The 27,270-nt window shown below is 54.3% G+C and overlaps 1 protein-coding gene and 1 long non-coding RNA gene across 11 annotated transcripts in view; one reads left to right on the top strand and one right to left on the bottom strand.

Moving 5' to 3' along the window:
* The window catches only part of FOXP4 (forkhead box P4), a 51,141-nt gene that overhangs the window by 6,804 nt on the left and 17,067 nt on the right, over positions 1 to 27,270 (top strand). For all 10 annotated transcript variants that reach the window (XM_023253953.2, XM_045057524.1, XM_006931702.4 and 7 more), the window contains exons 2-3: positions 11,297 to 11,525; positions 23,762 to 23,851. In XM_023253953.2, coding sequence (XP_023109721.1) covers positions 11,313 to 11,525; positions 23,762 to 23,851 — 303 coding nt within the window. In that variant the 5' untranslated portion in view covers positions 11,297 to 11,312. The remainder of the gene's footprint in view (positions 1 to 11,296; positions 11,526 to 23,761; positions 23,852 to 27,270) is intronic.
* On the bottom strand, positions 293 to 6,757 carry LOC123385365. The gene is made up of 3 exons (XR_006597766.1): positions 6,527 to 6,757; positions 3,087 to 3,151; positions 293 to 2,568 (listed from the first exon to the last, which is right to left on the bottom strand). It is a non-coding gene; the product is annotated as an uncharacterized LOC123385365 (long non-coding RNA).

The following is a 27,270-nucleotide window of genomic DNA, read 5'->3' on the forward strand; positions in this document are numbered from 1 at the left end:
CCCCATTTCTCTGTTTCTGCCTTGCTTTTATTCCACTTATTTTCTAAAACCACCACTGGGAACCCTTTTGCCCAGTTTGGCTTGGATGGTACCCATGGACTGGACACTCCCTGGGCTTCACCCTTTCTGAGCTGGGGAGGGGATAGGTCCTCTCTCCTGGGCCCTGTTCCACCCCTCCTTAAATCAACAAAACCTCACCCTTTGGGAATTTGGCCCTGACCCTGACCCTGACCCTGTGCACTCCAGGGGCTGCTGGTGAGAAACTTGGAGAGGAGGACTGGGGGAGGGAGAACTGGGGACAGACTCCAAGGAGCTTCTCCCACTAGACACCCACACCCTAGATGGGGGAGGGGACACTGGAGGACCAGGCTAGGGACATGTCAGCCATCAGGATTTTGTTCATTCATCTTTTTTTAGAAGAGGCAGTTAGGAGCCATTGCCCCTGCTAGAGCCGATCACTGTAGGGGGCGAGGGCACAGATGTGTGCTACCTCCTGGCTGCCCAAGAGCTGAGGCAGGCATCTGAAGGAACAAGAAGGTAAATGGAAGATGAAAGAGGAAGGTTCTAGAAGACATCCCGATCTGGGAGGGGGCTGTGGCAGGTACAGGGTACAACTAAGTGGTCACCAGACCCTGACTGAGGAGCCGGGCCTTGCCATTTCACATACTTTCTTGTTCTGATCCTCATAACACCCCTGAGAGATCCTCTAGGCAGTGATACGCGTTACTCTGAATTGGCGAGCAAGGGACCCTGGGGTAGAGTGGAAATGTAACTTGCCCGGGGCCACATAGTTACCTGGAACCTGCCTCTCTGGAATGCTGGCCACAAGGGCCGAGGTCACAAATTGACTAACTTTACCCCCTATGAGTTTTTTGTTGGCCCACACAAAGTTTATTACAACGGCACGTTTCACGTAAATATCCCCACTTTAGCCTCTTTTGAGAAACCGGAACCCTGTCAACAGTCAGCCTGCATTTCTGGGTGTGGTAAAGACAGACTGGGATTGAGTGCCCTGCACTTCTCACCTGCCCTCCTAGGTGACCAGCCTTGCCCCTGAGGGCATTTTGGTTAGTAGTTCTGTCTTGGAGATTTCACCTGTCTTCAGTATTCTTCGAGGAAGAGCTGGGGGAAGGGGGGTGGTCTCCGAGACTCTGCAAGCTCTCTACTAGAGCTCAGAGAAGACCTTTAAGGACACCCTGACCCCAATCGAATTCCCACACACCTGTTAAAAACGGATGGTGGGGGACAATTGTCCCGTTTTCTACCATGGCGGGAATTATAGGGTCTTGTGTCTCCAGGAGTCTGTTTGAAGCTAAAACCAGCCCATCCCTGCCCAGGTGAGCCTGTCTGTGAAAGTTATCATCACCCTCTTCCCTGTCCCCCAAACTTATTTACTTTTTGTTGGGGAGAGGGGAGACTCTCTTCCAAGAATGGAATCTCAGGTGGGGACTAGAGAAGAACTAGGCACAAGTCACCTTTCTGGAACTCATTTGGAACAGGGAAAGAGGTGAGGAAGGATGCTGAATCTTATGTATTCGGATGTGGCTGTGTTTTAGATGCCCCTTGAGTTGGTACCCAAGATCCCTGTAAATGCCACACCTAAATATTGTGAGGGGAGACAGAGAGAGGGCCCAGGGCCTGTCAGGGACAGGTTAGGCCTAAAGCAGTCAAGGCCCCAGGAAGGGCCAGACCAGTGATCTGTCCCAGGCTGGCCAGAGCCCCTCCTTTGCTCACGGGAGCCCCCTGGTGCCAAGGGCACTACCAGAACCAGGCTCCAGATGGCCACTCAGGCCCTGGATGAGTCGCCCCCACCCCTTAACCAGCAGGCCCCCCCACGTAAGACGTCACTATTTAATTAGCCATCTCTGATTAACCAAACTTGGCATTCGGCTTCTCTTGCCCTCATCTTTCCCAGCTCCGAATCAATGGCTTTGATATGCTAATTAGGGAGTAATTTAATTTCAAAAGGCCGCAATTAACAAGGGTGTTGTGGACATGCTGTAGTTAAGCGGAGTAATCTAATTTGCATTAGTAACAAGCAGGGACTAATTAGAAGCTTAATTAGACACTTAGATGGCTCTTATGTTTACTTTCTTAATGAGATGGAGTGGGATCTTTGGTTCTCTTTCTTTTTTCTTTCTTTCTTCCTTTTTTTTTTTTCTTCCATTGTTAATTCTTCCTCTTGGTCTGGTTGTAGAAAGGAGTGTTGAGGGAGGCCACCTTGCTAGGGCCTGGTGGAAGCATTTTAGAGCCAGAGCCAGGGGAGAAAGTCCACTGTGCAGGGGTGGGTGGGTGGCAATGGTGAGGAAAGGTTCAGATCCCAGGGAGATTGCAGAGTGACTGCCCCAAGCGAGGCTTGCGGCTTCTGAGGTGGGAGTCAGGAGAAGAGCACTGGTTTGGGAGTCAGAAGAGCTGTAGGGTTTCAGTTTGGCTCAGACTTCTAGCAGCCAGGTGACCTCGTCAAGTCACTAGGCATCTTCAAAGAATGGTTCCTTCGTCTGTCAAACGCATGCCAGATTGTATGAAGAAGGGAGATGACAGGGGTGTGGGAAAGGGCTTCCAAGGACTCTGCGAGTGGAATGGTTGTTATTAAAATAAAATAGAGTCACAAATTGTGTGCTCAGTCTTCACTTCCTTGTGACTCAGCTTAGAAGTCACCTCCCACTGGAGGAGCCTTCCCAGAGTAGGCTTCCCTGGAGCATTCCCTCCAGGCACCCATAGCCAGCACCCCCCCCCCCCCCACCCCGTGTCAATTTAACATAACATTTGTAAAGTCGTGTGTTGTATAGAGCAGAGGTTCTCAACCCTGGCTGCAGTTGAAGTTTAGAATACTTGGAAAAGATTTTAAAATTATCCACGCCTGGGTCCCACACCCCCGAGTCCAATTTAATTGATCCAGGGTGGAGCCTAGGTACTGTTTTTGTTTTGTTGTTGTTGTTTTAACACCCTGTTTGCCTGCATGTCTCCCTTTCTCCTCCACCAACTGGTAAGCCCCCCAAAAGCAAGGGCTGTGCTTTCTTCCCTCCATATGCCCAGACCCCCCTGTGTTCAGAGGGCCACCAGCCAGCTGTACCCTGTCAACTCACCCAGACTTGACAGTGTTGCGTTTTGAGAACTTTATACAGGATCTGAGAGTCTTCTGGAGACAGACCTGAGGAAAATGGAGGGAAAATGCTGAAAAGGTGAGGGGCTTATAAGTCCTCCAGGATATGGGTGCATTGCTGAAGGGAGGATAAAATTGGTACCAAGTTTTTGGACATCAAGTGGGGAACAAATGCAATAACAGCCTTAAAAAGAGGCAGTTCTACCTCAACATGTATCGTAAACAAATAGTTAGAAATGTAGAGTATTCCGTTCACAGAAGGGTGTTTATTGCAGAGTCATAGTAAAAAAAAAAAAAAAAAAATTGGTAACGGTCTAGATATCCAACTCTGGGCGATTGGCTAACTAAGTTCTGGAACACGCAGCCCATTCGAGCAACTATGTGGCCACTAAAAACTGTTGCTTAAAATATTTGATGTCATGTGGAAATGGTTATGATAGTAAGTGGTGAGTGGAAAAATAGGAAAATTCAAACCATGTACAGATTATGACCCCAATTTCACTTTTTAAATGTTTGTATGCCAAAGAGGGTGAACACGAAGAGAAGGGGTAGATCCCAACAGGCCAGCTCCCTGGGTGGCAGAATTATGGGTACGACTTTTTTTTCTTTGTACTTTTTTTTTTCCCCCCTCTTCAAAATTCTCTACCAAAGTGTCTGTTACTTTTACGATTGGGAAATAAAGTTATTTGAAACTCAGAGAACTTGGAACAGCCCAGGATGGCGGCTCACCTTCCAAATCACAGAGGCTCCTTGCTGCCTTTTAGAGAGGCATGTCCTCACCCTGCCACCTGCACGAAGCTCCTCGGGCCCTGAAGTTTTGTGCTGAGAGGTCTTGAATGGTCGCTAACATTGGGGCAGGTGGCTGCTAGTGTGTCATTTAGGGAGAGTCGCGACGTACAGGCAGGACATGGGCTTGGAGAGGGATTAAGCTTTTTCTGGAACCCAGGAGAGTCCCCATCTTCTTGCGGGGAATTGGCTTAGTCAGAAAGCCAGGTAGTGACGAGACTCACCTCATCCTTCTCTGGTTTGGGGACCCATTTTGGAACTATAGAGACATTCTCACCCATGGGCCCTACCTCACTTTCCTCAAATGCTGAACCAGGAGCTGTGGTAAGGGGATGGGCTCATAATCCATAGCCCACTCAGAGTTGAGTTGTAGCAGGTCCTTCTGGGCCCCCGTAATTATACTAACTACCCTTCTCTGAATGCCTTCTTCCTGCAGTGTATTTTATTTGATATCACAGCAACCCTGAAAGGAAGGCTTATTGGTATTAGCCCCAAATCAGGAAACCAAGGCTCAGACTGGTGACCTCACTGCTCAGTGCTCTCATTACAAAGATAATAAGAGACCAGAAAAGGGCCAGCAGGTAGGATGGCAAATGAGTGGCTAGCAAAGGAGGGCCAAGGCCAAAGGTGGCTGCTGCCTGACCGAACCCTCAGCTCTTCCGGTAGCCTGAGCCAGTAGGCCTTGGGGGCCTGAGCTGAATGAGGGAGGGGGATCCCAGGGCCTTTGGATGACAAATTGGGAAGCATCCTTCAGTTACTTGTAAGGTCAGTGCTTATTGCTCTGAAAACCCTCTGCTTTATGTCCCTGACACAAGTAAGATCTGATAGTAGGACAGCTAGAAAAAAAGGAAAAGAAAGAAGGAAATATAAGCTGTCTTCATGCTCTGTTCCCTGTGGTACCCACGTCTTTTTATGTAATCTAGCAGTATGTCCATTTCAAGGACTTGTAGCTCTGGAGAAGTCTGAAACTGGCAACCTCTCTTATAAAATAAGGGCCTTTGCATATGCTGTTTCCCCTGCATTCAGTGTACACTTCGCCTGGCCAACACCTACTCATCTCTCATTTCTGAGCATAAATGCCATTTCCTTAAAAAGAAGGCCTTCCTTGCGCCGCCCCCGCCCCGTTTAAATTAGATTCCCCTGTTTATTCCCTGTACTCAGCATTCGATAGAACCTACTTTATTTGAGCCTATCTATTTATTTGCATCCTTATTTATCATCTGCCTCCCCTCAAGGGAACCATAAGCCCCAGCATAGAAGGTCTGCATACTCAGAGCATGGCACGCTGTAGGCGTTTACCTATATGTGGAACCAGTGAACGGATGGAGGGTCATTGCTGGTGAAATACGCCCCAGGCCATCCACCGGAAGAGAGAGAAGAAGAACTCCGTTCATGGCCAAAACTCTACTAGTGGCTAAATGTTCAAAATGACAAATGCCTGGGGCCCCTGGGTGGCCCAGTTGCTTAAGGGTCCGACTCGATTTTGGCTCAGGTCATGATCTCATGCTCTCTCTCAAAATAAATTTAAAAATTAAAAAAACAAAAGAAGGGGAAATTCTGGAAAAAAAAAAAGACAAATGCTAGATTTACCTAGTAAAAAGGGGTGCGGGGAGTAGGACCCCCGTTATTACAAGTTGCCCTCGGAGCATCTAGGACACTACGCTGGCCACTACTGTACCGGCTTATTCAAGATTTTTATTTTTTATTTTTTAAAAACTGTTTTTTAACATTTATTTATTTTTGAGAGAGCGTGAGCAGGGGAGGGGAAGAGAGAGAGGGAGACACAGAATCTGAAGCAGGCTCCAGGCGCTGAGCTGTCAGCACAGAGCCCGACGTGGGGCTCGAACCCACGAACCATGAGATCATGACCTGAGCTGAAGTCGGGCGACTGAGCCACCCAGGCACCCCTTACCCCTTGTTCAAGATTTTTAAACCTGCAAAGGGCAGGGACCAAATTCCAAGTTCCTTCCTGAAAAATAGATCCTCACTGTTTGTCTTCTTTTTATTTATTTTTTTTAAAGTAAGCTCTTTACCCATTGTGGGGCTCGAACTCACCACCCTGAGATCAAGAGTCACATGCTCCACCAACTGAGCCAGCCAGGTGCTGCCCTCAGTGTCTGTCTTAAGCAGGCACTAAATCCCTATTGAATGAATAAATGGCCTTGGAGACGATCATCTCATTTTGGCCACCAGGCAGCTCATAAACTAAAGTCAGTGGCCATCATCGGGGACACCCGTCGTCTTGGATGAGCGGCCTCAACATTTAAGTGGAAACTTTTTAGAAATGAAAATTCTCAGGCTGGGTCCCAATCTACTGAATCAGAAACTCTGGGCCTGTGGCCCAGTAATCTGTGTTCTAACAAGCCCACCTAGGTAATTCTGATGTATTCAAGTTTGAGATCCTCTGGCTTAAGGTTTTGGTCCATTCGTTCTCCCTTTCTACTACCCAGTGACATTGTATTTTAAGAAGCTTCATCCGCCTTTTATTGCAGTCTGCTTCCTGACCTTCCTTGGAAGCTGATAGGGGTGTACATTGTAAATAGATAGCTGCATCTAGTCTAGTTTTCCCCGTCATACAGAGGAGAAAAGAGGGGAATGAACTTGGCCCAAGTCACACAGCAAGTTAGTGATACAGACCTGGGGCTAAGATGCCGGGTTTCCCAACTTCCAGTCTCAGGCTTTCAGCTGTCTCTCCGCCTAGGTTATGGGTTTGCGGAGCGCTGGAAACCGTGTGTACTTATTTCATCTCAAACCGCCACCATTGCTATGGGTACAGGTTACCTGTGGTCACGCCCCCACCGGCTTTGCTCGGATTAAAGCTAGGAGTGCCTCCTCCGGCTGTCCAGCTGCGCGCATGCACGTGTGCGCTGGGGTCTGCCCCGCCCCCTTCCCTCCCTCCCTCCCTCGCGGGTAAACTCCGGGCATCCATCAGTCTGTTAATTGCACTAATTAGAGATCGCGGAGGTGTTAATTGGAAAACCCTGGTATTGTGCCTGTTTGGGGAAGAAAACGTCAATAAAAATTAATTGATGAGTTGGCAGGGCGGGCGGCGCGGGTTCACGGCGAGGCACAGGGTGTCGTGGCAAATGTTACCGCTCAGATTAAGCGATTGTTAATTAAAAAGCTACGGTAATTAATACTCCCTTCACCATATGTGCCCGCGGGAAAGGCATAAAGGTTTCTCCGCGTGTGGGGCTCCCCGTCCTTCTTCGTCTCACCCCAAAACACCCTAGTCCTTGGGTTCTCCTTCTAGCCGCAAGGTGGGTAGAACTCGTCACTTCCGGCCTGGGAGGGGACAAGGCGGACCAGGAAAGTTACAAGGAGGCCTCCCTTGTTAAGTGCCCCCTGGGGTTCTTCGAAGGGCCAGGAGCCTCAGGGGAAGTGGGAGCCCCCAGGGGCCCGCTGCCTCCCCCAGAGAGGAAGAGAAGGCTGCGGCTTTGACCCAGCTTCCTTCCTTCCTTCCGACAATGTCTGGGGGAGCTTCGGGGCTTGGCCCCAGGCTGAGGTGCCCGGGTTCCCCAAGGGGTTCCCTGAGAGGACACAGGGAGCTGCCTAAGGGTGGGACTAGAGAACCAGAGAGAAATCCTAGGCCACATAAAACAACCCGGCCTGAGTCGCTTTTCCCTGCCCCCAACACGTGGTAGAAAAGGGGTCAGGGAAGGCGGAGGGTGGAGGATGAGGGCCCCATGTTTAGCGAATCCTAGAAAGATCTAATTTCCCCCTTACTTGCTGTGCGAAGGAAGAAAGACCAACCCAGTGACTTGGGCAAGGGGCAGTGACTTGCCCAAGGTCACAGAGCTGGCCCTTGAAACCAGATGGTCTCCTTCCCAGAGCTTCTCTCCTCATCTGCAGGTGTCTGCTGCTCTTTGCTGAGGAAACGGGTGACTGGGGGAGGAGTGTGTGGAGAGAGAGGGAAGGGCCAGAGTGAAAAAAAGAGGGGGCCCTTGGAGGGGGCCCCCCACCCCATTACCAGAGGAGGAAGCACAGGTCGACGTTGGGTGGAGCCCTTCTTTGGGAGAGGGACCACAGCTGTAATTCAAATGGACCCTTGGTGGCTCCCACTGGCCCTAGAACACTGTGGCTTCAGGTGCACCTGCTGGAAGAGGGAGTTTTACTCCTGGAGCTTCAAAGTTAGATAAGACCTTCAAGACCACCTCTCCATGCAGAGAGGGGGAAATTGAGCCCCAAAGGAGGAGGAAGGCAAAGGATTCACAGCTGGCTGTGGCTGAGCCCAGGCCCCTGCCTTAGCCAGAGTCCGGGCTCTCTGGGCATTGCTGTAAAGGCCTGCGTCTGCACCCCGTGCCTGGCTGTCTGGCCCTCTGAGCCTGCTCACCCACAATGCAGGGAACACCCCAGTGCTGTTGCAATGCCCAGCGGAGAGATGGGCAGGAGGCATGAGGCTGCTGGTGTGCTCATCTTCAGAGGGCAGGGTGTCCCAGGGTAGAGGAGGTGAGGTTGCGGAGATACAGGGAACACGTGCAGGTTTGGGTGTATGTTGGTGGGCGGGTGGGAGCATGGAAGGAGGTGAAAGCCCCGGGAGAGGGCAGAGCGTGCCACATGGGAATTAATGCCATTCATACACCCTGCGGAAATGACTTTTCAAATGCATATAATCTCAAGCATGCAAATGAGAGGCTTGCTTCACCCTGTTTAATATGAATGATCGGCCCCTGAATAGCTATTATTACACGCCACATTGCAGCAATTATGTTGTTCACTGGGTGTCGCTCTGTTACCCCCCCCCCCCATAAAAAGACGGAAAAGAAAGGGACACCTCTGTTAGGAGCCTCCTTCCTTTTTTCTCCCTTTTTCCAAACTTGCTGTCTGATCTACAACTTTATACTGTGTGTGTGCGTGAGTGCTGGAAAGGGGGGCACTCTCCTTTACCCCAGGGAAAGTGCTGGATTCTCTTTCCTTTCTCCTTTGCACACACACACACACACCCCTGAGGCTCTAGTCTTTGTCCCCTGGGGCCCAGGAGTTCTCAGATCTCAGAGAAGCTAGACTTGGAATCAAGGCAGGCAGCTGCTCTCCACCCCAAGCAGGGCCAGGATTGGGGGAGTGGAAGCAGAGTGGGCCTCTGCTGTCTCCCCATCCCCCTTATGTGTAGCTGGGGCCCAGGCCTGAGTGGGGGAAGGTGCTCTGTAGGCCGATGGCAGGGATCAGGGTGGGTGGCTCGGAGGAGGGGGCTGGGGCCCTGTGCTCTGGCGGGTGGAGGATGGCGCCCACCCCATCCATCATTTGGCAGCCACTGGCCCTCGGGCTGACATGGCCATTAAGGCCTGGGACCAAGTGCTCAATCTCTTCCGAACCATCGCCCCCAACCTCACCCTCGCCCCTGGCCCACCTCCTCTCGGAACTCAGGAGTGGGAGCGGCCACTGGGGGTGGGCGCTGGGGAGACAAGCCCTTGGAAACACACAGAAATGCACAAACATGGGACACACTAACAGCACAGGGTCACCCAGGAAGCCACACAGATCCATCCACTAGGACAAAGAAACCTAGAGTCACAGATGGAGAGGGGCCACAAGAGCAGCGATGTGGCACACGTGACCGGTGGGCTCCCCGTGGACCCCTTAGCACCTCTCAGTCCCCCCGCCCCCACCAATCCCTCCAATACCCTCACACGGCTCCCAACTCTGCTTCCAGCAGGGACAAAAACAGCAAGTGGCCCAGCAGAGCGAGGGAAAAGAGTTCTTCTGGAGTGAAGGGAGAGAATTTTCGGGCCAAGAGAGATCCAGAGAAATAATCCAGTCTCTCCCAGCAGCTTTCTGGTCTGCTTCCTGCAAAGGCCCTCATCCACTTACCTGTGGGGAGTCCCATGTGGTTGTGGGCCTGTCTAGGCCAAAAAGGGATCAAGAAGGGAAGAAAGAACACTGGCTGGCTTCCATAGACTCCTCAAGCTCTATGTGGTCTTGGCCTCTCTAAGCCTGAGAGTCTTCAGCCTTACAAATAGGGCAGGTGGAGAAGGGGTGGATTGGAGTGGACACCCCTGAGTGGTTTACGTGTGCCGTTGTATTTCCTCCTCACAGAACTCTTAAGAGGCTGAAATTAATAACTTTTACAGACAAAGAAACTGAGGGTTAGGGCTGAGTTTTTTGTTGTTTGGTTGGTTTTTTTTTTAAGTAATCTCTATACCCACCGTGGGGCCCGTTGAGATCAGAAGTCACATGCTCTTCCAACTGAGCCAGCCAGGCGCCCGAGGTTTAAGGGAGTTTAAGACCTGAGTCAAAGATCAGTGATGGATACCAACCAGGTCCCTTTTAACTGCAATCCACGTTCCTCTCAAGGGGCTATGGCTTTGGGGAGAGCCGGGGACTAGGGACACTGCAGACTTTGAAAGCAGCCCTGGATGCTAAAGCCCCCTATCTGCGTCACACTGTGCTCCTACATGCCCCCTGCCCCTGCCCCAAAGATGTGGGAACCTCCTTGAGTGGTAGAAGGAAGCTCGGGCCTCCTCCTTTGCCTGGCTACCTTTGACCGCTCCAAACATTCCCTCTCTTTCTGGGAATGTTTCCACCACTCGTTGAAAAGCAGCTAGGGAAGGGAGGGAGGGAGGGCACAGGATTCAGGCCTTGACTCTGCCCCGAACTCTCTGGACTCTCGGTTTTCCCATCTGTAAAAGAAGGAACCATGGTGCTTGTAGAAACAGTGAAGGTTATTGGGTGTCTGCTTTTGGCCAGGTGCTGGGCTGAGGGCTTTAGAATGGAAGGTCAGAGACGTGGGACCACTGGCTGCCTTCCCTGCACACCTCCAGGCCCACCTGAGTGGCTCCCAGTAGGTGCTGGGCAAAAGGGCAACCATTTTTGCTATAGAACAATCATAGATTAGAGCCTTTCTGGGTCCTGGGGAAGGAGACCCTATAAGGAGGCCCTGCCCTGGTTGGTCTCTATCTATGGGGAACATACAGAGAGGTCATTCATGTTGGTGGGGCTGGGGTACAGCCTATCCCTTTGCTATCCTAGCTGGACCCTAGTTTCCCCAAGGCCCTGGCCTGGAGGGAGAGGCCAAAACAGGTTTCTGACACCACCCTCCCCAGGGGCAGGGGTGAAGGCATCACTCCTCCCCTTCCCTGCCAAGGTCTCCTGGAAGTCTAGAAAATGTGGGGGAGGAGGGCAGTGGGGCAGCCTCAGCCTGAAGCTGCCCCCTCCCTGGGGCCAGGGGAGAGGGTGACATTGGGAGGGGGGGCCGCCCCCCAAGAGGGTTCCCAGGAGCTGCTTCCAGGAAGTTGAGGAGGAGGCGATGCCCTAGGGCTGGGGAGGATGGCGGTAGTATGATGTTGGGGTGGGGGGGGTGGTTAAGGGGCTTTTTGTTGGTGTTGAGGGGTTTCGGTGGCCGCCCCTGGGGTAGAACCCTGTCCAGCCTGGAGTCTCAGCCCCTCCCCCACGTCTCTCCTCCCCCACTAGGTCCCGCTAGAGCGACATGATGGTGGAATCCGCCTCGGAGACAATCAGGTCGGCTCCGTCTGGTCAGAACGGCGTGGGCAGCATCTCCGGGCAGGCGGATGGCGGCGGCGGCGGCGGGGCCGGGGCTTCGGGCACCGGCGGAGGCGGCGCGGGCAGGGACGCGGCTGCGGGCGCCGACAGCAACGGCGAGATGAGCCCCGCGGAGCTGCTGCACTTCCAGCAGCAACAGGTAGGAGCAGCCGCCCCTTCCCGGCCACAGGGAGGAGAGGGGGCTCGCCTGGCCTCTTCCCTCTCCCTCCTGACGACGACGACGTGGGCCCCAGGCTTCCTGCCCAGCAGCCTCACTTTCAGCCTTCTTGAAAAGAGCCAGCCCTCCAAGGACTCCTGCTCCCTCGAATTCTAGTGGCCACCTTGGGGCAGGCAGAGGGAGGGCAGGGGCTCCCAGGAGAAGTGGGACCCAGGAGGCCCCGAGGTCAGGGAGCTTAGGGCAGTCTCAGAAAGACCCACGAAGACAGATGCCTGGGCAGTAGGCTGGAGAGTGTGCATCTGGGATGGCTGGGCGCCTGGGCTCTCCTCCTGCACACTGGCTAAGTGAACAGCGTTGGGAGAGGGAGACCCCGCTTTAGGTGCATGCCCCTTGGAGGAAGGGGGCTGTGTATACACCGTCTTCACTTTATTTGTATTGTAAAACATTCCCCACCTCCATGTCTGCCTGGGCCCCTGACCCAAGCTGTGAAGAAATTAAACTTCCAGGCACCAGAGTCCAAAGCAGCTAGGAAAAGGCCAAGAGCAACAGGCAAAGTCAGGCCTCCATTTTTAGGGCTCAGACTGGGGATCCCTATCTGCGTCCCCCTTCCCATTTCTCCCCTTCGTCATTCCCACCCTCAAATGCAGAGTTCAGGAGTTCAAGACCAGCTGCTGACGTTCCAGAGGCTCTGGGGTGGGGAGCCTGGTTGGATGATGACAGAGCAGGGGCCCCAGGCCCTGGCCCCATGGCCCCACCCCTGGAAAAATGGAGAATCATGCTTGACAAGTTCAGGAGAACCGGCCCAGCCAGCCTCAGCCTTGGGATTCTCCTTCTCTCATTTGCTCAGCCAGGCACACTGGCGGCACAGCCCCTTGGGGGCTCTGCTGGGAATGTGGAAAAGTCGGGTCTACATGTAGTCCCCGCCCATGCCTCAAACGTGCACAGATGTGTGTGTACCCATATTGCCCTCACGCTCTCTCCCAGGCTCACGCTGGGGCTCCTCCCTCAACTGCATAGCCCCTAAGGGGCCCTTTCCCACCATATTTGTGGAACCCAAGGTCAGACTGGAAGCCCAGCACCCTGTACTGAGTTGCTCATCTACCACTAACACAAACTGAACAAACCCAGGTTAAGTCCCAGCCAGCCTCTTACAGCAGTGTGACCTTGACCTAGTCATGGGCCCTCCCTGAGCCTTGGCCTCCTTGACACCCTAAAGTACAGGGTTTTTAGGATCAGGTGCAATTTGAGTGTGAGATCCCTGCACACAGTGCGTGGTTGATGTGGATACTAACCGAACTGAGGACTTTAGAAATCACTTTCTTTTGCAAACTATGGACAGGGGAACAGGAAGGACCTGTCACCTTTCCCTGGGGAGATAGCACTGGGGAGTTTGCTGGCATCTCCCAAGACTTCCTAAGCAGGATCTCTGCGGAAGAGACCCTCAGAGTCTGTGCCACCTACCGGGGACAGAAGGTCAAAGGGCAAAAGCTACCCCTTAGGAAAATAACAAACACACCCCACCGGAAGTCTCCAAGGCCACCCATTTTATACAGCCACCTCTTCCCCTCCCTCACCTCTATGCACACAGAGCTAGGAAGGACTTGAATGTGGTGGGGGATGGGCTGTGGGGGAATACTGAAACTGGAAAGTGTCTTTTAAAACAATTACTTAAAACTGCAGAGTAAACACAGATATCTCTATAACTGGGGAGATGTGTAGGGCAGGGAGAGACAGAACTGTCTGTACTGATCAGGTTTCTTCATTCTGCATTGCACACAAGCCATGTTTTGCCATCTATATTCCACGTTCTAGTTATTCCTGTTTGTTTTGGGGACTATCCCAAAGTCCTGGAAAATCCTATATCTGTTTCACAAATAAACTGGGGTGGAGCTTTGGAGGCAGGCGGACGGCTGTTTTATCCATTTGGGCTCACTATGGGCCTGGGGCCTGGGGCCAAGGAAAATATTTGAGACTTTAAAAAGGTTCTGTTGGCTCCAAACTATGAGAGAACCCTGCAAAATTACAATTATAAATGTTTCAATTGAAGGGAAAGTCTGTGGACGGTCCTTCTACCCCTGTACGAGCAAGGCTTTGAGGAAGGCTTCAGGGGTAACACTCTCTGGTACCCCCAACAACAAATGTTTCTGATTGTTTGTGGAGTAGAATAACTGTAGGGAAGAAAGCCTGGCCCAACGGGTTCCTCCTCCCTCTCCTCCATCCCATCCAGGAAGTCCTTTGAGGACAAACCAACAAATACCTTGCCTCTGTTTGGTGCTTTGGGTCTTTCTCCTACATGGTGTCATTTAACTGCCTCCCCAGCCCTGGGAAGTGGGTGTTACTATTATTCCCATTTCACAGGTGAGGGGGGCACTGGCTGGTCCAGGTGACACAGGAACAGCTGCAGCTAGACCTCAGGTCTCCCAATTCCTAGTTCAGGCTCAACACAGCCTCCTTTTGGCTGCTGCCACCTCACACAGTCCCTTGTAGGAAGTGGAGGGAGTAAGGCCTGGAGCATAGTAGGTGCTAAACTAAACGTCTGCTGGTGAGTGTATGAGAGGACTCTATTCCCAACCCTAAAAGCTCTTAAAATAAACAAACAAAAGCAACACTGCCGGCCCTAAGGAGCCACTGTAGAGGGAGGTTGGGGGTGGGTGTACAGTCTGTGCATTAGTCCCATCCCGCCTCCTTGGGCCGCCAAGCCCCTCTCCCTGTTTCCATCTGCCTGGTGGTCTCTGTCCCTCCACTCTAGGTAAACAAGCCCTGGAAGTGCAGTCTTAGCCTTTGGGAGTAATGAGTTGACAGAGGAGAGAGAGATAAACAGGGCAAGTCAGAAGTCAGGCCAGTGACAGGACTTCGGGCCGAAACAAACAGTACTAGGGACGGTGGCCGCATCACTTTGGAACAAGACCCGGCGCTCGTTTCCATGCAACAGCAGGCCGGGAGCTTGTTTAAACAGAGGCGGGGGGGGGGGGAGTAAGGGGGTGACACGGCGTGGCTGCCAGGCCCCATCTGACTGGAGAGAGGGTCCGTGGCTGGCTGCCCCGTTTCAGCCGTCAAGGCCCCAGCTTCCGGCTCCCTCCTGTCAACCCGCTTATGGGTGAGTGATAGAGCCACACCACCTCCACTCTGTCCTTGGGGCTTTCGTGGGGTCTCCAATCTCACCCCCTTATGGAGAACGTTCCCCGAGAAGAAGGCCTTGGAGTGTGCATTCATTCAGCAAACAGGCATCGAACCTTATTTGTACCAGCACCCTGCTGGCCAGCCAGCTGGAGGTGATGATCCCCAGCAGCGATTAAAGAATACCCTGGACCCAGCAGACCTGCCAGCCACCTCCCGTTCCCGTCCCCTTCCTTCACCAAGGCAGAGTCTCCTTCCTCATGGCTCCTTCCTCCCTTATTTCCCTCTGATGGCTTTTTTCTTTGAAGGTTGCCCTTGCATTTCCTCCTATTCTGGTTTCACCTGTATGAAATGTTCCCAGTGTGTGGGGGCTTTCCCCAGGGACTGCACGGATACCCTTTGAGCTCTGTGATGGGGGGCAGTGAGGGCCGGGACGAGTGTGGGAGGTGGAGGGCCTACAGAGGCCTTGGGGACGGGCCAGGCCGCTCTGGCCCAGGAAGAGCTGGACCTGGGGCCGGGAGGGCTGGGCCAGGCAGGGTGGGGGCTGGCAGGGCTGCTGGCGGCTGCGCTGAAAGGCGTCCTGGGCCTCCGGAGCCTGCACTTCCATTGTCCTCGGGTTTCGGGGGTGACAGGTCAGCGAGGGTCACAGGAGGGTTGCCTAGCGTCTGGGAACTCCCACCGCAGTTGCTGTGGCAACCGAGGCCAAATCCCACCCTGTTCACATCCTGTGAGGAGATTCAAAGACGTTGGGGGGCTCTGCACATTAATGGGCTTTTAACTCACCCCCTCCTAAGAGATGGTTGGGGTGGGGGGACGTCAGGGCGAGGAGGAAAAGAAGAATGGAAGACATTTTTGTTTCCTTCCCCCATCTGGCTGTCCTCTGCCCAGGCTACTTAGGGGGATGGGGTGGAAAGGGGAACCTTCTAGGGTGAATTAGCACAGACACCCCCCCCCCCCCCACCTCACACAGTCCTCAGTGGTCTTCAGTCTTCAGGTCTGGGGCCCATTTCTCCCTGGGACTCATGCCCCAGATTTACTCTTCCTCTCTGGTCCCACACCTTTTGGACTCTTCTTTTGGTAGAATGAGCTCTTCCCCAGGAGGCGCGGTGGGGGGGGGGGGGGCTGGAGGGAGAGTTGGGGCCCCAGCGCCCCAGAGAGGAGACTTAGGAACTTGTCAGTGAAGCCCTTGACTCTCCAACAGCTGTAGCATAGCATGTGGAAACTACTTTCCCACCGCTGCTGGAACAGAGGGCCGGTGAGTAGGGCCCAGCAGGAAGGCATTCTTTGGGGTTGTGCAGGGAGAAGGCCTTAACCCCCTTCTTATATCCTTCCTGGGTTACTAAGCCAAAGGCCACCCTGTTTTATGTGTCTGCCTCCAAGTCCCCAGGAGGGTGCTAGGGCAAGAAGGGTGGAAAAGGCAGAGGAGAGGCCCCGGGCCCAGGAAAAGGGGCCCAGGTCCTTGCTTTGCTGGGACTGGGAGGGAACCAGACCACTCTACCGCTAGCCTTCCCTTCTGGTATGGAATTCTGAGACTTCCTCTTTCCCAGGCCAACCCCCTTTTATGCCAGGGTTCTTGTCCTTACTCATTGGGAATTTGGAGACAGAAGGGAGAATTTGGGGGAGGGGTGGCTGAATGTTTCCTCTTCTGAGTGTGAAAGATTAAAGTGGTGAGGGTCATATCCCAGGGCCACCCCTTGGCGGGCCAGCTAGTTTTGTACCAGGGGAGCCCCTTTATTCTGAGAAGCCCGGTGAGAGTCCTTGGGAAGGGACTCACATGCCCCTACATGTCCCGCTCTGTGCCCCACACTTGAGCTCCCTATAGAAGCACTAGTGTGAGGGTAGCAGCTGGGCGCACAGTGGCTCTGATCCCAGACCTGGAGAGACACCCACTTCCGGAGACCCCACAGCTGCTGTGGGTCTGGGAGGCGTCCCAAGTGATCAAGCCCCCCCCCCCCCCCCGCAGAGCCAGGAGGGAATGAGGGAGCCACAGAGGAGCCCCTTAACCGCTTCAGAGCAGTTGGGGTCACTTGTTAATTCTCATCTCCCGGAGGTGGGAGGCCGGCCATTCCTGGCGTTGGTGAGAAAGGGGGCCTGAAACCCGGCTGTGCACCCAGGCTCCGAGTCTCCCACCCACGTGGGCTGGGCCTGCTTGTATCAGTGCGTTGCTGGTTTTCATTTTAATGGTTCTAATTTGAGAATGCGCCGATGTCATTTTTACGAGGTTGGTGTAAAAAAAATTTACAGCCTTTCCAAAAAGCTTTTTTTTTTTTTTTTTTCCAAGGGAAAAAGGTGTAGAATCACTTCGGGGGTTTTATGGTCTCCTCTTCCCCATCCTCCTTGCCCCCCTTCTCTGTGTCATTTCATTTTTATGTCTCTGCTGGAGGACAAAGCAGGGCTGGTAGAGAACCTGGATCGCTCTAGGTCAGTACCTTTAGTGGTTGGGACCACTGACCTCTGACCCTTCTCCCTGGGCCCCTTTCCTCCACTCTCTGGCCTCAGAGGACTTGCATTTCAAGCAGTAGACCAAAAAATGCTTCCTATTTAATTCAAATCAACAAGTTCTTATTAAGCACCTACTGTTTACTAGGAGTGGGTTATGTATCTACCCTCAGAGATTATATCACTCCCTCCTTAAAATCCCCTGGCATTTTTTCCTCAAGCATAAAGTATTGCCCAGATGCAGTGAGTATCTGACCCTTGATTTCAGCTCAGGTCATGATCCCAGGGTTATGGGATCGAGCCCCCATGTAGGGCTCCGCACTGATCGTGGAACCTGCTTGGGATTCTCTCTCTCTCTCCCTCTCTCTCTCTGCCCCTCTTCCCCACTCACACACACTCTCTCTAATATATATATATATATATATATATATATATATATATATATTTTTTTTTTTTTTTTAATTAAAAAAAAAAAGAAAGAAAGATGGGGCACCTGGGTGGCTCAGTTAGTTGAGCGTCCAACTTCAGCTCAGGTCATGACCTCATGGTTCGTGGGTTTGAGCCCCACATCAGGCTCTGTGCTGACAGCTCAGAACCTGCAGCCTGCTTTGGATCCTGTGTCTTTCTCTCTCTCTCTCTCTCTCTCTCTCTCTCTCTCTCTCTCTCTCTGCCCCTCCACTGCTTGTGCTCGTGCTCTCTCTCGCTCTCAAAAATAAATAAATAAATGTTAAAAAAAATGTTTTCAAAGAGAGAAAGAAAACCATGGTCCCTCCATGATCTGGCTCCTGCTCACCTCTGGGACTTCCTCTTAGGTCACTCAGCACGGCTGAACTGGCCATCATAGTTTATAATGCTCCCAGCTGAGTCCCACGTCAGGGCTCTTTTGTTCACCGCGAAGACTGTCTCCTGAAAGGGTTCCCTCCCCACCCTCACAGCAGCCTTCCCTGGCCACACGACCTAAGTAGCCAGCCAGCCAGCCTCCCTGTGTGACGCTAACCACCATGTCATCACCCGCTTGGCTTTGCTTTAGTATATGCTTCATCCCATTAGAATGTAATCCCCGTTAAAGCAAATGCCCCGTGTCCCCGGTGTCTAGGACAGTGCAAGTGCCCCCGTGGGGCTTCACACATACTTGCTAAATTATCGATAAGTGAATAGAGAGCCCTACTGTGGCCATGCGGGGGGGACAGGTGATGCACTTTCCTGGGGCTCTCTTTGGGTTTGGGATAGGCTAACCCGCCCCCCCATCACCTCCTCATGCCCCTTCCCCTAAATCTAGCCAGCCCCAGTTGAAAGTAACTATATCAAGATAATTTCTCTCTCAGTTTTGCCCAAATTAGCTATCTGCAGACAAAAGAAGTTTGGATTTTATTTTGGCCGCCACTCACCACGATCCAAACGGAACCAGAATTTGCTAGAAGGTCCTCCATCTTGCCTGGCCGCTCCTGGTTCCTCTTCCCTGCACAGAGCCCATTCAGGCTCTGCTTCCGCTCCGGTGTGGCTTCGGGCATGTCGCTGCCCCTCTCTGTATCTCCGTCGCCACCTCTATGAAGCGAACCACAGCTATGCTTCACAAACCATTTAGCTTAAGAGCTACCGTAAGAGATACATTTTACGTGGAGCCCTAGCACACACAATTCCATGAAACAATACTTCTGCTTACCCTAATAACTCTGATGCTTTCTTATATACGGGTGTATGTGTCCCTATTTTTTGGACCCCCTACATTGATATTATGACCCACCATTAGCTCATGACCAGCAGTTTAGAAAACACGAGACCAGATGGCTCTAACGCTTCCAGCCTGCCAGGTCTGGGTGATTCTGCCGCTCCATTCTCAAAGTTCAGCCCTTCAGGCTTGTCTCTGAGCACCCCATCCCCGCCCTCCTAATCCTCAGCCTGGGGAAGGGGCCAGTGAACAGCCCTGCACCTGGCTCCCATGGAGAGGATGCCTGTCCCTCCCCGCTGAATTCCCAGAGACAGAAATGAGGGTGTGGTCTCATCCTGCGGAGCGGAGACCCTACTGCTCCGAGACTTGTTTTTCTTTTCAGAGCGGGCCCCCGTGGCCCTCAGAGCTCTGGCTTCGTTCCCCTCCATCCCAGCCGCCCTCCCTGGATGCCTGTCCGTTATAAGCCATTTGTTCCTAATTGTGGAGATCCTGCTAATGACTTCTGAATGGGCGGTGGGGGGAGGAGAGTTCGCCTTCATTAGCAAGACCGTTCTTAGGCTTGAGGGGGAAAGGGGGGCGGTGTAGCCCAGAGGAGGGTTTGGTTAGCAAGTCCTGCTGGGTGGCACTGGACAAGTGACCGGGGAGCTGCCTGGGAAGGTGGCAGATTAATAGTAACGACAAAAGTTGATGTCCGCTCAGGGCCCGCTGGGCGCCAGGCACTGTGGTAAGTGCTACATGTGCCTCGTGTGCGCTTCACAACAACCCTGGGGGTTAAGGACAGGGTTCTTCCTACTTTGCAGAGACAGAAGCTGAAGCTCAGCGAGGTGAGGTGACTTACCCAAGGTCACCCAGTGTATGGTGGAGCCGGGATGTGCATCCAGATGTCCACCAGCGTCCATGAACTGAATGGCCCACCACTGCCTCCTTTTGAGGAAAACTAGACCTTATCCGCCCAAGTCCCCCAGAGCTGAAGATTAGGTTTTAGGTCCAAGGGGTGGAGAGAGGGGATTTAAGAGGCCAGATGACTCCCAGTTTTCTATTCTGCCCCTGAGCCCCCTCTCCCTCTCCTTCCCTCCCTCCTAGGTTTGCCATGATGGCTCCTCCTTGGTGTGGGATTCTGAATGCCTTTTGCCACCCAAGGCCGTCTTCGGATATCTCTGGCCCTCAGGGAAGGGACATTGAGCCTGGCTTTCTGAAGAGTCCTGCCTTGGTCGTGTCTACCGGCCTGAACCAGTTTTACCTCCCTTTCACACGTAGACAGCGGAAGCACACAGGCTTAGGGGAGAGATTCACAGGCCCTGAGAGACCATGCACAGCATCGTGAAGGCCCTCCAGTGGGTGAAGGGAGCTGGGGCATCAGAGGTGTGTGGACTCCATTTCCTGGCCGCGGGACCTTGGGTCTCAGTTTCCTTGTCTGTAAGATAGAGACAGTGAGACGTGCTTCAGCAAGATCTAGAAGGCCCTATACCGATGCTAGCTCTTTGTCCACCTGCCCTGCCAACCCTGTTCAGCCTAGACCAAAGTGAATTTCGCAGGGGTGCCTGCTGCTGGGGAGGGGGCTCACAGGTACATTTCATAACATCGGTGTCTTCAGGGGGGCTATGACCTGGTCGGCATCAGCAGAGAAGGTGGGGCTGGATCTGTCCAGGGTTGGGGGCCATCATTGCCCCCGGCTCTCAGCAGCAGGCAGTGGTGATGTCATCAGGCCTCAGGGCCAGCAGCCAGTGTTGAGGATGCCTGGCACGTCAGAGTGGTGGCTAGGAGTCAGGCGGGGCTTTAGAAAGTCTCAGCTCTACCTGATCCCTTGGGTGACTGCCCTGGAGGAGGGAATCCTGGGCCAGAGGGACCCCCTAGTTTCCAGAGTGCTGTCCCCAGCTGGGGCTCTGGATGTGTGGACGGTGGCGGGGAGTGGGGAGTGGAGCAACACTGGAGGACGCAGCAGTCAGGGCCTTCCTTGTCCAGGCCATCTGGGGAGGGGAGCTTGGGCCCCAAGTCCAGGGTCTGCCCATCACCCTTAACCCTGGGTACGCACAGCGTGACTTTTAGATGGTACCCTTGCCACTCTCAGTTGGGTCAGGGCTGAGCTCTGTAAGCAAATTGCACGAGACAACCCTGTGTACCATCACCTCCCTGTCTCCTCTGAGCACTGGGCCTGTGCAAGGTGGGTGGCCACGAATGTGAGAGACTGAATGAACGAATGAATGAATGAATGAATGAATGAATGGAGTGCCTGCAGGCGCTCTGACCCTAATGACCTGAGGGCCCCTGTGGGCTCCTCCAGCCTTTCCTGCTGCCAGCCCAGGAGTGATTTCAAGGTCCCGGGACTTGCTGGGCCATTTCACTCCTCTGTACGGCGGGGGTCGCTATGCCAGCCTCCTGTCCTCCTGAGGAGCCCGCCCTTCAGGAATCCAGGCAGTGCAGCCAGTGCCGCCGCCTTCTCCGGGCTCTGGTGCCCTGTGCTCACCTCTACTCAGGCTCTGAGGGGCGGCCGTCGTCACAGCCCCGCAGCCACGGGTCCTGGGGCAGGCCAGCATTGGCTTCTGTGTGTCTCAGCACCTGGCACACAGCAGGCGCTCAGTAACGTGAAGGAAGAAGTGAGTGGGGCTGTGGCCGGGCTCCCTGTCACCTGGCCTGCAGGGGAGGCCCCGAGTGGGAGGAGGGCACGAAGGCGAGTGAAGGGCCTGTCACCGATTGAGACTATAAGGCCTGTCGTTTTTTCCTACAAATCTTGTAATTTCGTGCTCCAGGGGACCACAAAGCAAGAGAGTCTGTGGGGAGTGAATCCAACTCCCCCCAACTTCCCCTGGAAGCCCCTCCCCTGCAGCTCCCCTCTCCCCACTCTGGGTTGCCTGGGCTGGCCAGCTTCTCCAAGCCTTCCTCTTCCCCCAGCTTGCCCCCTGACCTCTGACCTCCTACCTCTCTACCCCACCTCCACTTTTGGAGGACAAAGAGCATCTGTCTGACTCCCGTAGACCTGGAGGAGGTCACTAAGGCAGATAGAGGCAGGGGCTCCTTCCTGATGACCACGTGGCCACCTCCCTTCCTTCCCTCACCCCATCTCCCTCGTTTCAAAGCCCCTCAGAGCCTTTTGACTCAGGTCAGATTTCTACTTTCTGAAGTCAATCTGGGAGAAGAAAGCCCAGGCCACCTCCCTAGGGGAATGGATGGGGTGCTGGGGAAGGTCTAGGACCTGGGGGACTGGGGAAGGCATCTGAACTCCAGGTTTGCTGGGGGGCATGTGCCCCGAGGTACACAAGTGAGTATTTGGAAACCGCGCCAAGGGGAGCTAGGCTTAAGCCTGGGGGTGGCTCAGCTGTTCAGTGGCAGTTAAGAAGGGGCCGCAAAGGACGCGTATATACGTGCAGTGGGCCTCCCGTGAGCGCTCGCTGGGTGGGGAGTGTGTATGAGCGTGTCCATATTGCACTGCGTAAGGTTTGCCTTGGTGGTGGTGAGGTCAGAGAGCAGAAGTCCACACGGGGACAAACAAGTGTGTGTGTGGATAGAGGTGAGGGAGCTGCGGTGAGCATGCTTTGTTACATGAGTACACTGGGCAGGAGGCCGTGCTGGGGACTGGCCGAAGGAGCCAAGGGAGAGAGCCCAGGAAGAGAACCGAGATTCCCGAGAAGGGAAGGGGGCAGACGCTTCGTGATGCCACCCTGATGCCAGGCAGGGGTCCTTTCATCCCCCTGGTGTTTCAGAAATGGGTAGTGTCCTGGTTTCGCAGAAGAGACTGAAGCCCAGGGAGAAAGTAATTTGCCCGAGGTCATACTGCTGGGAAGCAGCACAGCTGGGGTTCAAACCCAGGTCTGTCTGGTGCCAGAGCCCCCTATCAAAGGCCGGGACACAACTGCCTGGGGTGTTGAAGGAGATCTTTGTGGAATGTGGGGGGAGACAGGTGTTGTGCTCCTGGAATGTGGATTCAGGACAGGTCCCCACATCCCCTGCCTCTACCCCCTCCCTCCCCCCCCCCCCCCCCCCCCCCCCACACACACATAGTGACTCAGAGTCTGGCAATGGAGGGCCTGGCCGTCCTTATGGATGGAGAACTTCCTACGGCTGCCTCCCTGACCCCCCACTCTCCCACCAGACCTCTCGCTGCTCACCTTCCAGGCTCACGGATGGGCCGGACCTGCTTCACCTGCAGCCTCCACACCCTGCCGGCCCACAGTCCTGTCCAAGCCACCAGGGCCTCTGAGCCCGGACTGCCACAGTGAGGTCGGAGCTACTCGCTGGTAGTTCAGACACACCCTTGAGGATTTGACCGAATTCCCCCATACCACGAGGGCCTGCACCCAGATCCCCCGACTCAGAAAGCCACACAGTGCTCGGACCCTGAGATTCCGCCCTCATGGCCCGAGTGACTCCGAGTAAATGCCCGTCCCATAGCCTCCAGACCGGCCACACAGCCAAGGCTTCCTGGGCTCAGATCCTGTCTCTGACACCCGGCTGTGTGATCCTGGGCACGTCCCTTTACCTCCTGGAGACTCCATTTCCTCAGCCGTAGAATGGAACAGATAATCAATCCCTGGCTCCCAGCCTCACAGGAAGGATTCAACGAGATCTTGTGTGTGAAGGGCCTGACTCGTAATAGGTGTTCAGCGAGTAGTACCTATTGTTAGTACCTGGGGTCCAAGTGCTGCACTTTCCCCTGGAGTCCTTTCGTGGCCGCTGTCCCTTCCATTTGCTGCCCCCACTGAGTCCCAGTAAAACCTCTCAGGTCCTAGAGTCAGGACCTAAAGGCTCTGATCCCCATGCCCTGGCGGCTCCTCTCAGGGACTCCTACTTTGGGCCTTACCTCCAAGCCTAAGTGGGCCCTGGGACCTGGTCACTCACCCCCAGGACCTTCCACCTTAGCCTGCCCTCATCCCCTTTGCTGCCCCCCCGACTCTCCCTGAAACCCAGGTCCTGCACTGACCCCTGACCACCCTCTCTGGGCCCTTCAGGCCTTTGTTAGAGCAGGGAAACCTTGCCCTGACAGGCCCCTATCTTGCAGGCTCTCCAGGTGGCCAGGCAGTTCCTGCTGCAGCAGGCCTCGGGCCTGAGCTCCCCGGGCAGCAATGACAGCAAGCAGTCTGCGGTGCAGGTGAGGAGAAGGGTGTGGGCTGGGGCCGGGCAGGTCGGGAGGGGGTGACTGGGCCCGGAGGGAGGGGTAGGGCCAGCAGGAGGATTGCTCTTGCCAGTCCCCAGTGCCACAAAGTGCGCAGCTTTCCAGAAGCAAATGCAGCAGTGCAGGCGTGGGGTGGAAGAACTCTTTCTCTGGCTTCACCTGATCAGCCAGGCCTTCCTCAGCTCAGCCTCTTTGTGTCTGTGGCTCGGAGTTTGTGGCCTCGCGCTGCAGCTCTCTCTCTCTCCCCTGGCTTCCCTTCCCTGGCTCTGCCCTCAGGGTCCCCATCCCTTCTCAGCTTTCTGCTTCCCCATCCTTGTGAATCACTCAGCCTGTCCCTTTCTCCCCAGCTCTCTCTTAGAGGCTGCTCCCCATCTCTCACCCACCAACTCTGTCTCCCCCAGTTTCCTGTCTCTTGGTGTCTCTCTGTCTCTTTTGTTTTCCTTTGCACAATCTGCCCTTTTTTCCCCCCCTCTCCCTTCCCCCAGCTTGCCGGCCCATCTGGCTGGCTGGGGGAGGGGAGATCTGTGGGAGGTGGGGGGGTGGGGGGGGTGGGGAGGGAAGCCGGGCCTTCTGTTTACCTTTTGTGTCACAAAGAACTTGGGAGAATTGCGGTCTGAGTCGGGTGGGTCATGATTCGGGCAGCCAGCTCCCCTCCCCCGGGCCCTGCAGCCTTGTTTCCCGGCTCCCCTACCCCTCCCCACAGCAGCAGGGGAGGCTTGGAATTGGGGAGAGGATTAAGCAGGGCTTTGAAAGGAAGTTTATCCAGGGGAGGAAGGGTGAGCACGGATAGCTCTGGAGTTTGGGGAGGGGGTGCTGAAGGAAGGAGGAAAGTGAGGAGGTAAGCAGGGGTGGGGTGCACCGTGCTTGGAGGACCCAGGACTAGACTTTGTGGGGGTGGGGGGCGGGGGGAAGATTCTGGTGCTCTGAGGAGTATCTGAGCTTTATGTCAAACAAGCTTATGTTCCGGAAAATGCTTTGAAGAAGTTCAAGGTGACTGACAGATGTGGGGCCTGAGCAGGGGCCCTCTTTTAAAGTATTGAACCTAATGAGACAGCCCTCAAGGGGGAGGAGTTGGGTCAAGATGGGTAGTGGTCTGGGTGGGGAGGTGAGAACAAAATCTGGAAGGTCAGTAACGGGCAGAGGAGAAAGTTCTCACACTGCAATGATGTAGAAGGTTCTCATGCTTGTGTGGTATCCGGACTGGGTCTCTTTGAATTAGGGATCCCTCCACCCCCCACATATTCCCTGGGTCTGAAGTGGTCTTCAGGCTACTGCTCTGGGTTGTCCTCACCCTGGGCCCAGACTCCCACCTCCTTCTAAGAACTGGGAAGGGTGGGCTGGGGAGCAGGAATGCTCCCCCAGCTAGAGGAGACCTGCTGACCCAAAGGCAAGAAGGAAGGAGCTAGATAGTAGTTGGAGAGACCGAGGTCAGGCATCAAAAAGGACTTTCCCGTTGGCCGTGAGGCGTAGGAGACCTGAAATCATTAAGAGGGGAAGGGAGACCATGGAATCTTCCTGAGAAGGGCCCCTTCCGCCAAATAAGGGCGACATTTTGGTCAGAGGGACAGATCAAATGATCCTTTTCTCAGGCCTCCTCTCTCCTTGCCTCCTCCTCCTAATCACTGACTGAGTCATCCATTCATCAAATACTTACTCAGTGCTGACGAAACTAACATTTACAGAGTGCTTACCGTGGGGCAGACGCTACGTGCTTTACGAGTGTCCTCTGTCTCCCTCTATCCTCACAACCCTGTGGGGTCTATAGATGCTATTATTATTAGCCGTCTTGCAGATGAGGAAACTTTGGCCCAGATAGGTTAAGTAATGTGTCCAAAGTCACACAGCTAATGAGGGACAGAGCCAGGATTTGACCCCAAACAACTTAGCTCCAGAATTTAAACTTAAATGTCAACACTGTGACATTGTGTGTGCTTTGCACAGTAATGAACACCAGTAGTCCCCAGGGATGATTCTCTGGGCTCAGGGAGATGGGGTTCATGGGGCCACGTCTGTACTCCAGGAGCCTGGAGCTCTGACTTTGGTCCTCCTTCTCCCCCAACCCTGGATACCTTCCTTGCCTCTTCTCTCTACCCTTAGGTTCATCATCTCTAAGGAGATGGGTCTGACTGGGTCGCAGGGCACAGAAATAGCTTTTCTGTGAGTGAAACGGTTCAAAGAAGGAGATAGGTGGCGGCCCTTTAACAGTGGCCCCCACATGACACTGCTCTGTTCCCCATCTCAAGAGAGGATTGGCTGCCCACTCACCTCCCCACCATGTTCAGGACCCCTCTCCTGCAGCCAGCTTCAGAAGTTTCTAGAACCATTGGAGTCTCCACCCCTAGCCTGGAGATGGCCTAGTTTGTGCCCCAGTCTAGGCCCCCAGGCAGGGAGGGGTCAATTATAGAAGGCAGCAAAGGTAGCTGGGAGTTTTAGGGGGTGGAGGGGATGATGGTAGGCTAGGGCCAGGCCCCTTAGCTCTGTCCAGCCTCTGTATCATCTTCTCCAGAATTTCTGGAAGTTCACCTTGGTGCCCCACCACTTCTTTACTTCTTCCTTGCTGCAGCTCCAGCCCAGAACTAGCCTGCGGACTTCCTTCTGGTCATTTGCAAGGGAGTTTAACGTAGACCAAGCTCTGGCCCGTCTGGCCTGTCTGGCCTGGTCTCTCCACCAAGCCAAGGACCTTAGACCCCACTTAAGAGGTTGAATTTGGGTCCTTGATTCTGGCACCAAATCGCATCCATGGGGTGCACAGCCTCCCAACCCTCAGGTCCCAGATAAGCTGCCTCTATGTCAGGCCACCCAGCCCAGCACACTGTAGTCATGGTGGGTGGAGGACTCAGGGGCCTGGGCAGGGTCCCTGAGGGAGGGGCTGAAGGCAGCTGTCGGCATTTAGCCCAGGGCTCGCACTGCCAGGGCTTTAGTAAGCATTTAGCTGTCCTGGCCACTCTCCAGATAGTGACTCACGGGCCTTGCTGAGCTGACAGGCTGACAGTGCCTATCCTGACACATCCTAGCCTGGTGAGGGGTCAGTGGGGACACCAGGGGAGCTCTAACTCAGTTCTCAGAACCCTAAGGGGCATGGGAGGAGGCGGATGGGGTCAGGCAGTTCAGAAGCTCAGCATGCGGCAGCCACTTCGCGGACCTTTCTTGACCCCCTTGGCCCCACTGGACAAGTACACACAAGGTGATCCGTCCACATCTCTGCAGCCGCCTCTCTGGCCAGCTATTCGGCCACTTGGCAGGAATGGCAGAGGCCAGGGAGGCCTTCCAAGGTCATCTCTTCCATTCCCCTGCGTCCAAGTAGGAAAGCCCCAAGGAAGGAAATGCCACATCCTTTCTTGCATGCCACTCACGGTGACTCACAACCCTAGTGGCTGGAAAGATCCCCTGGTGTC

Source organism: Felis catus, chromosome B2 (genome assembly GCF_018350175.1).
Source record: "Felis catus isolate Fca126 chromosome B2, F.catus_Fca126_mat1.0, whole genome shotgun sequence".
In the NCBI taxonomy this organism is placed as follows: domain Eukaryota; kingdom Metazoa; phylum Chordata; class Mammalia; order Carnivora; family Felidae; genus Felis; species Felis catus.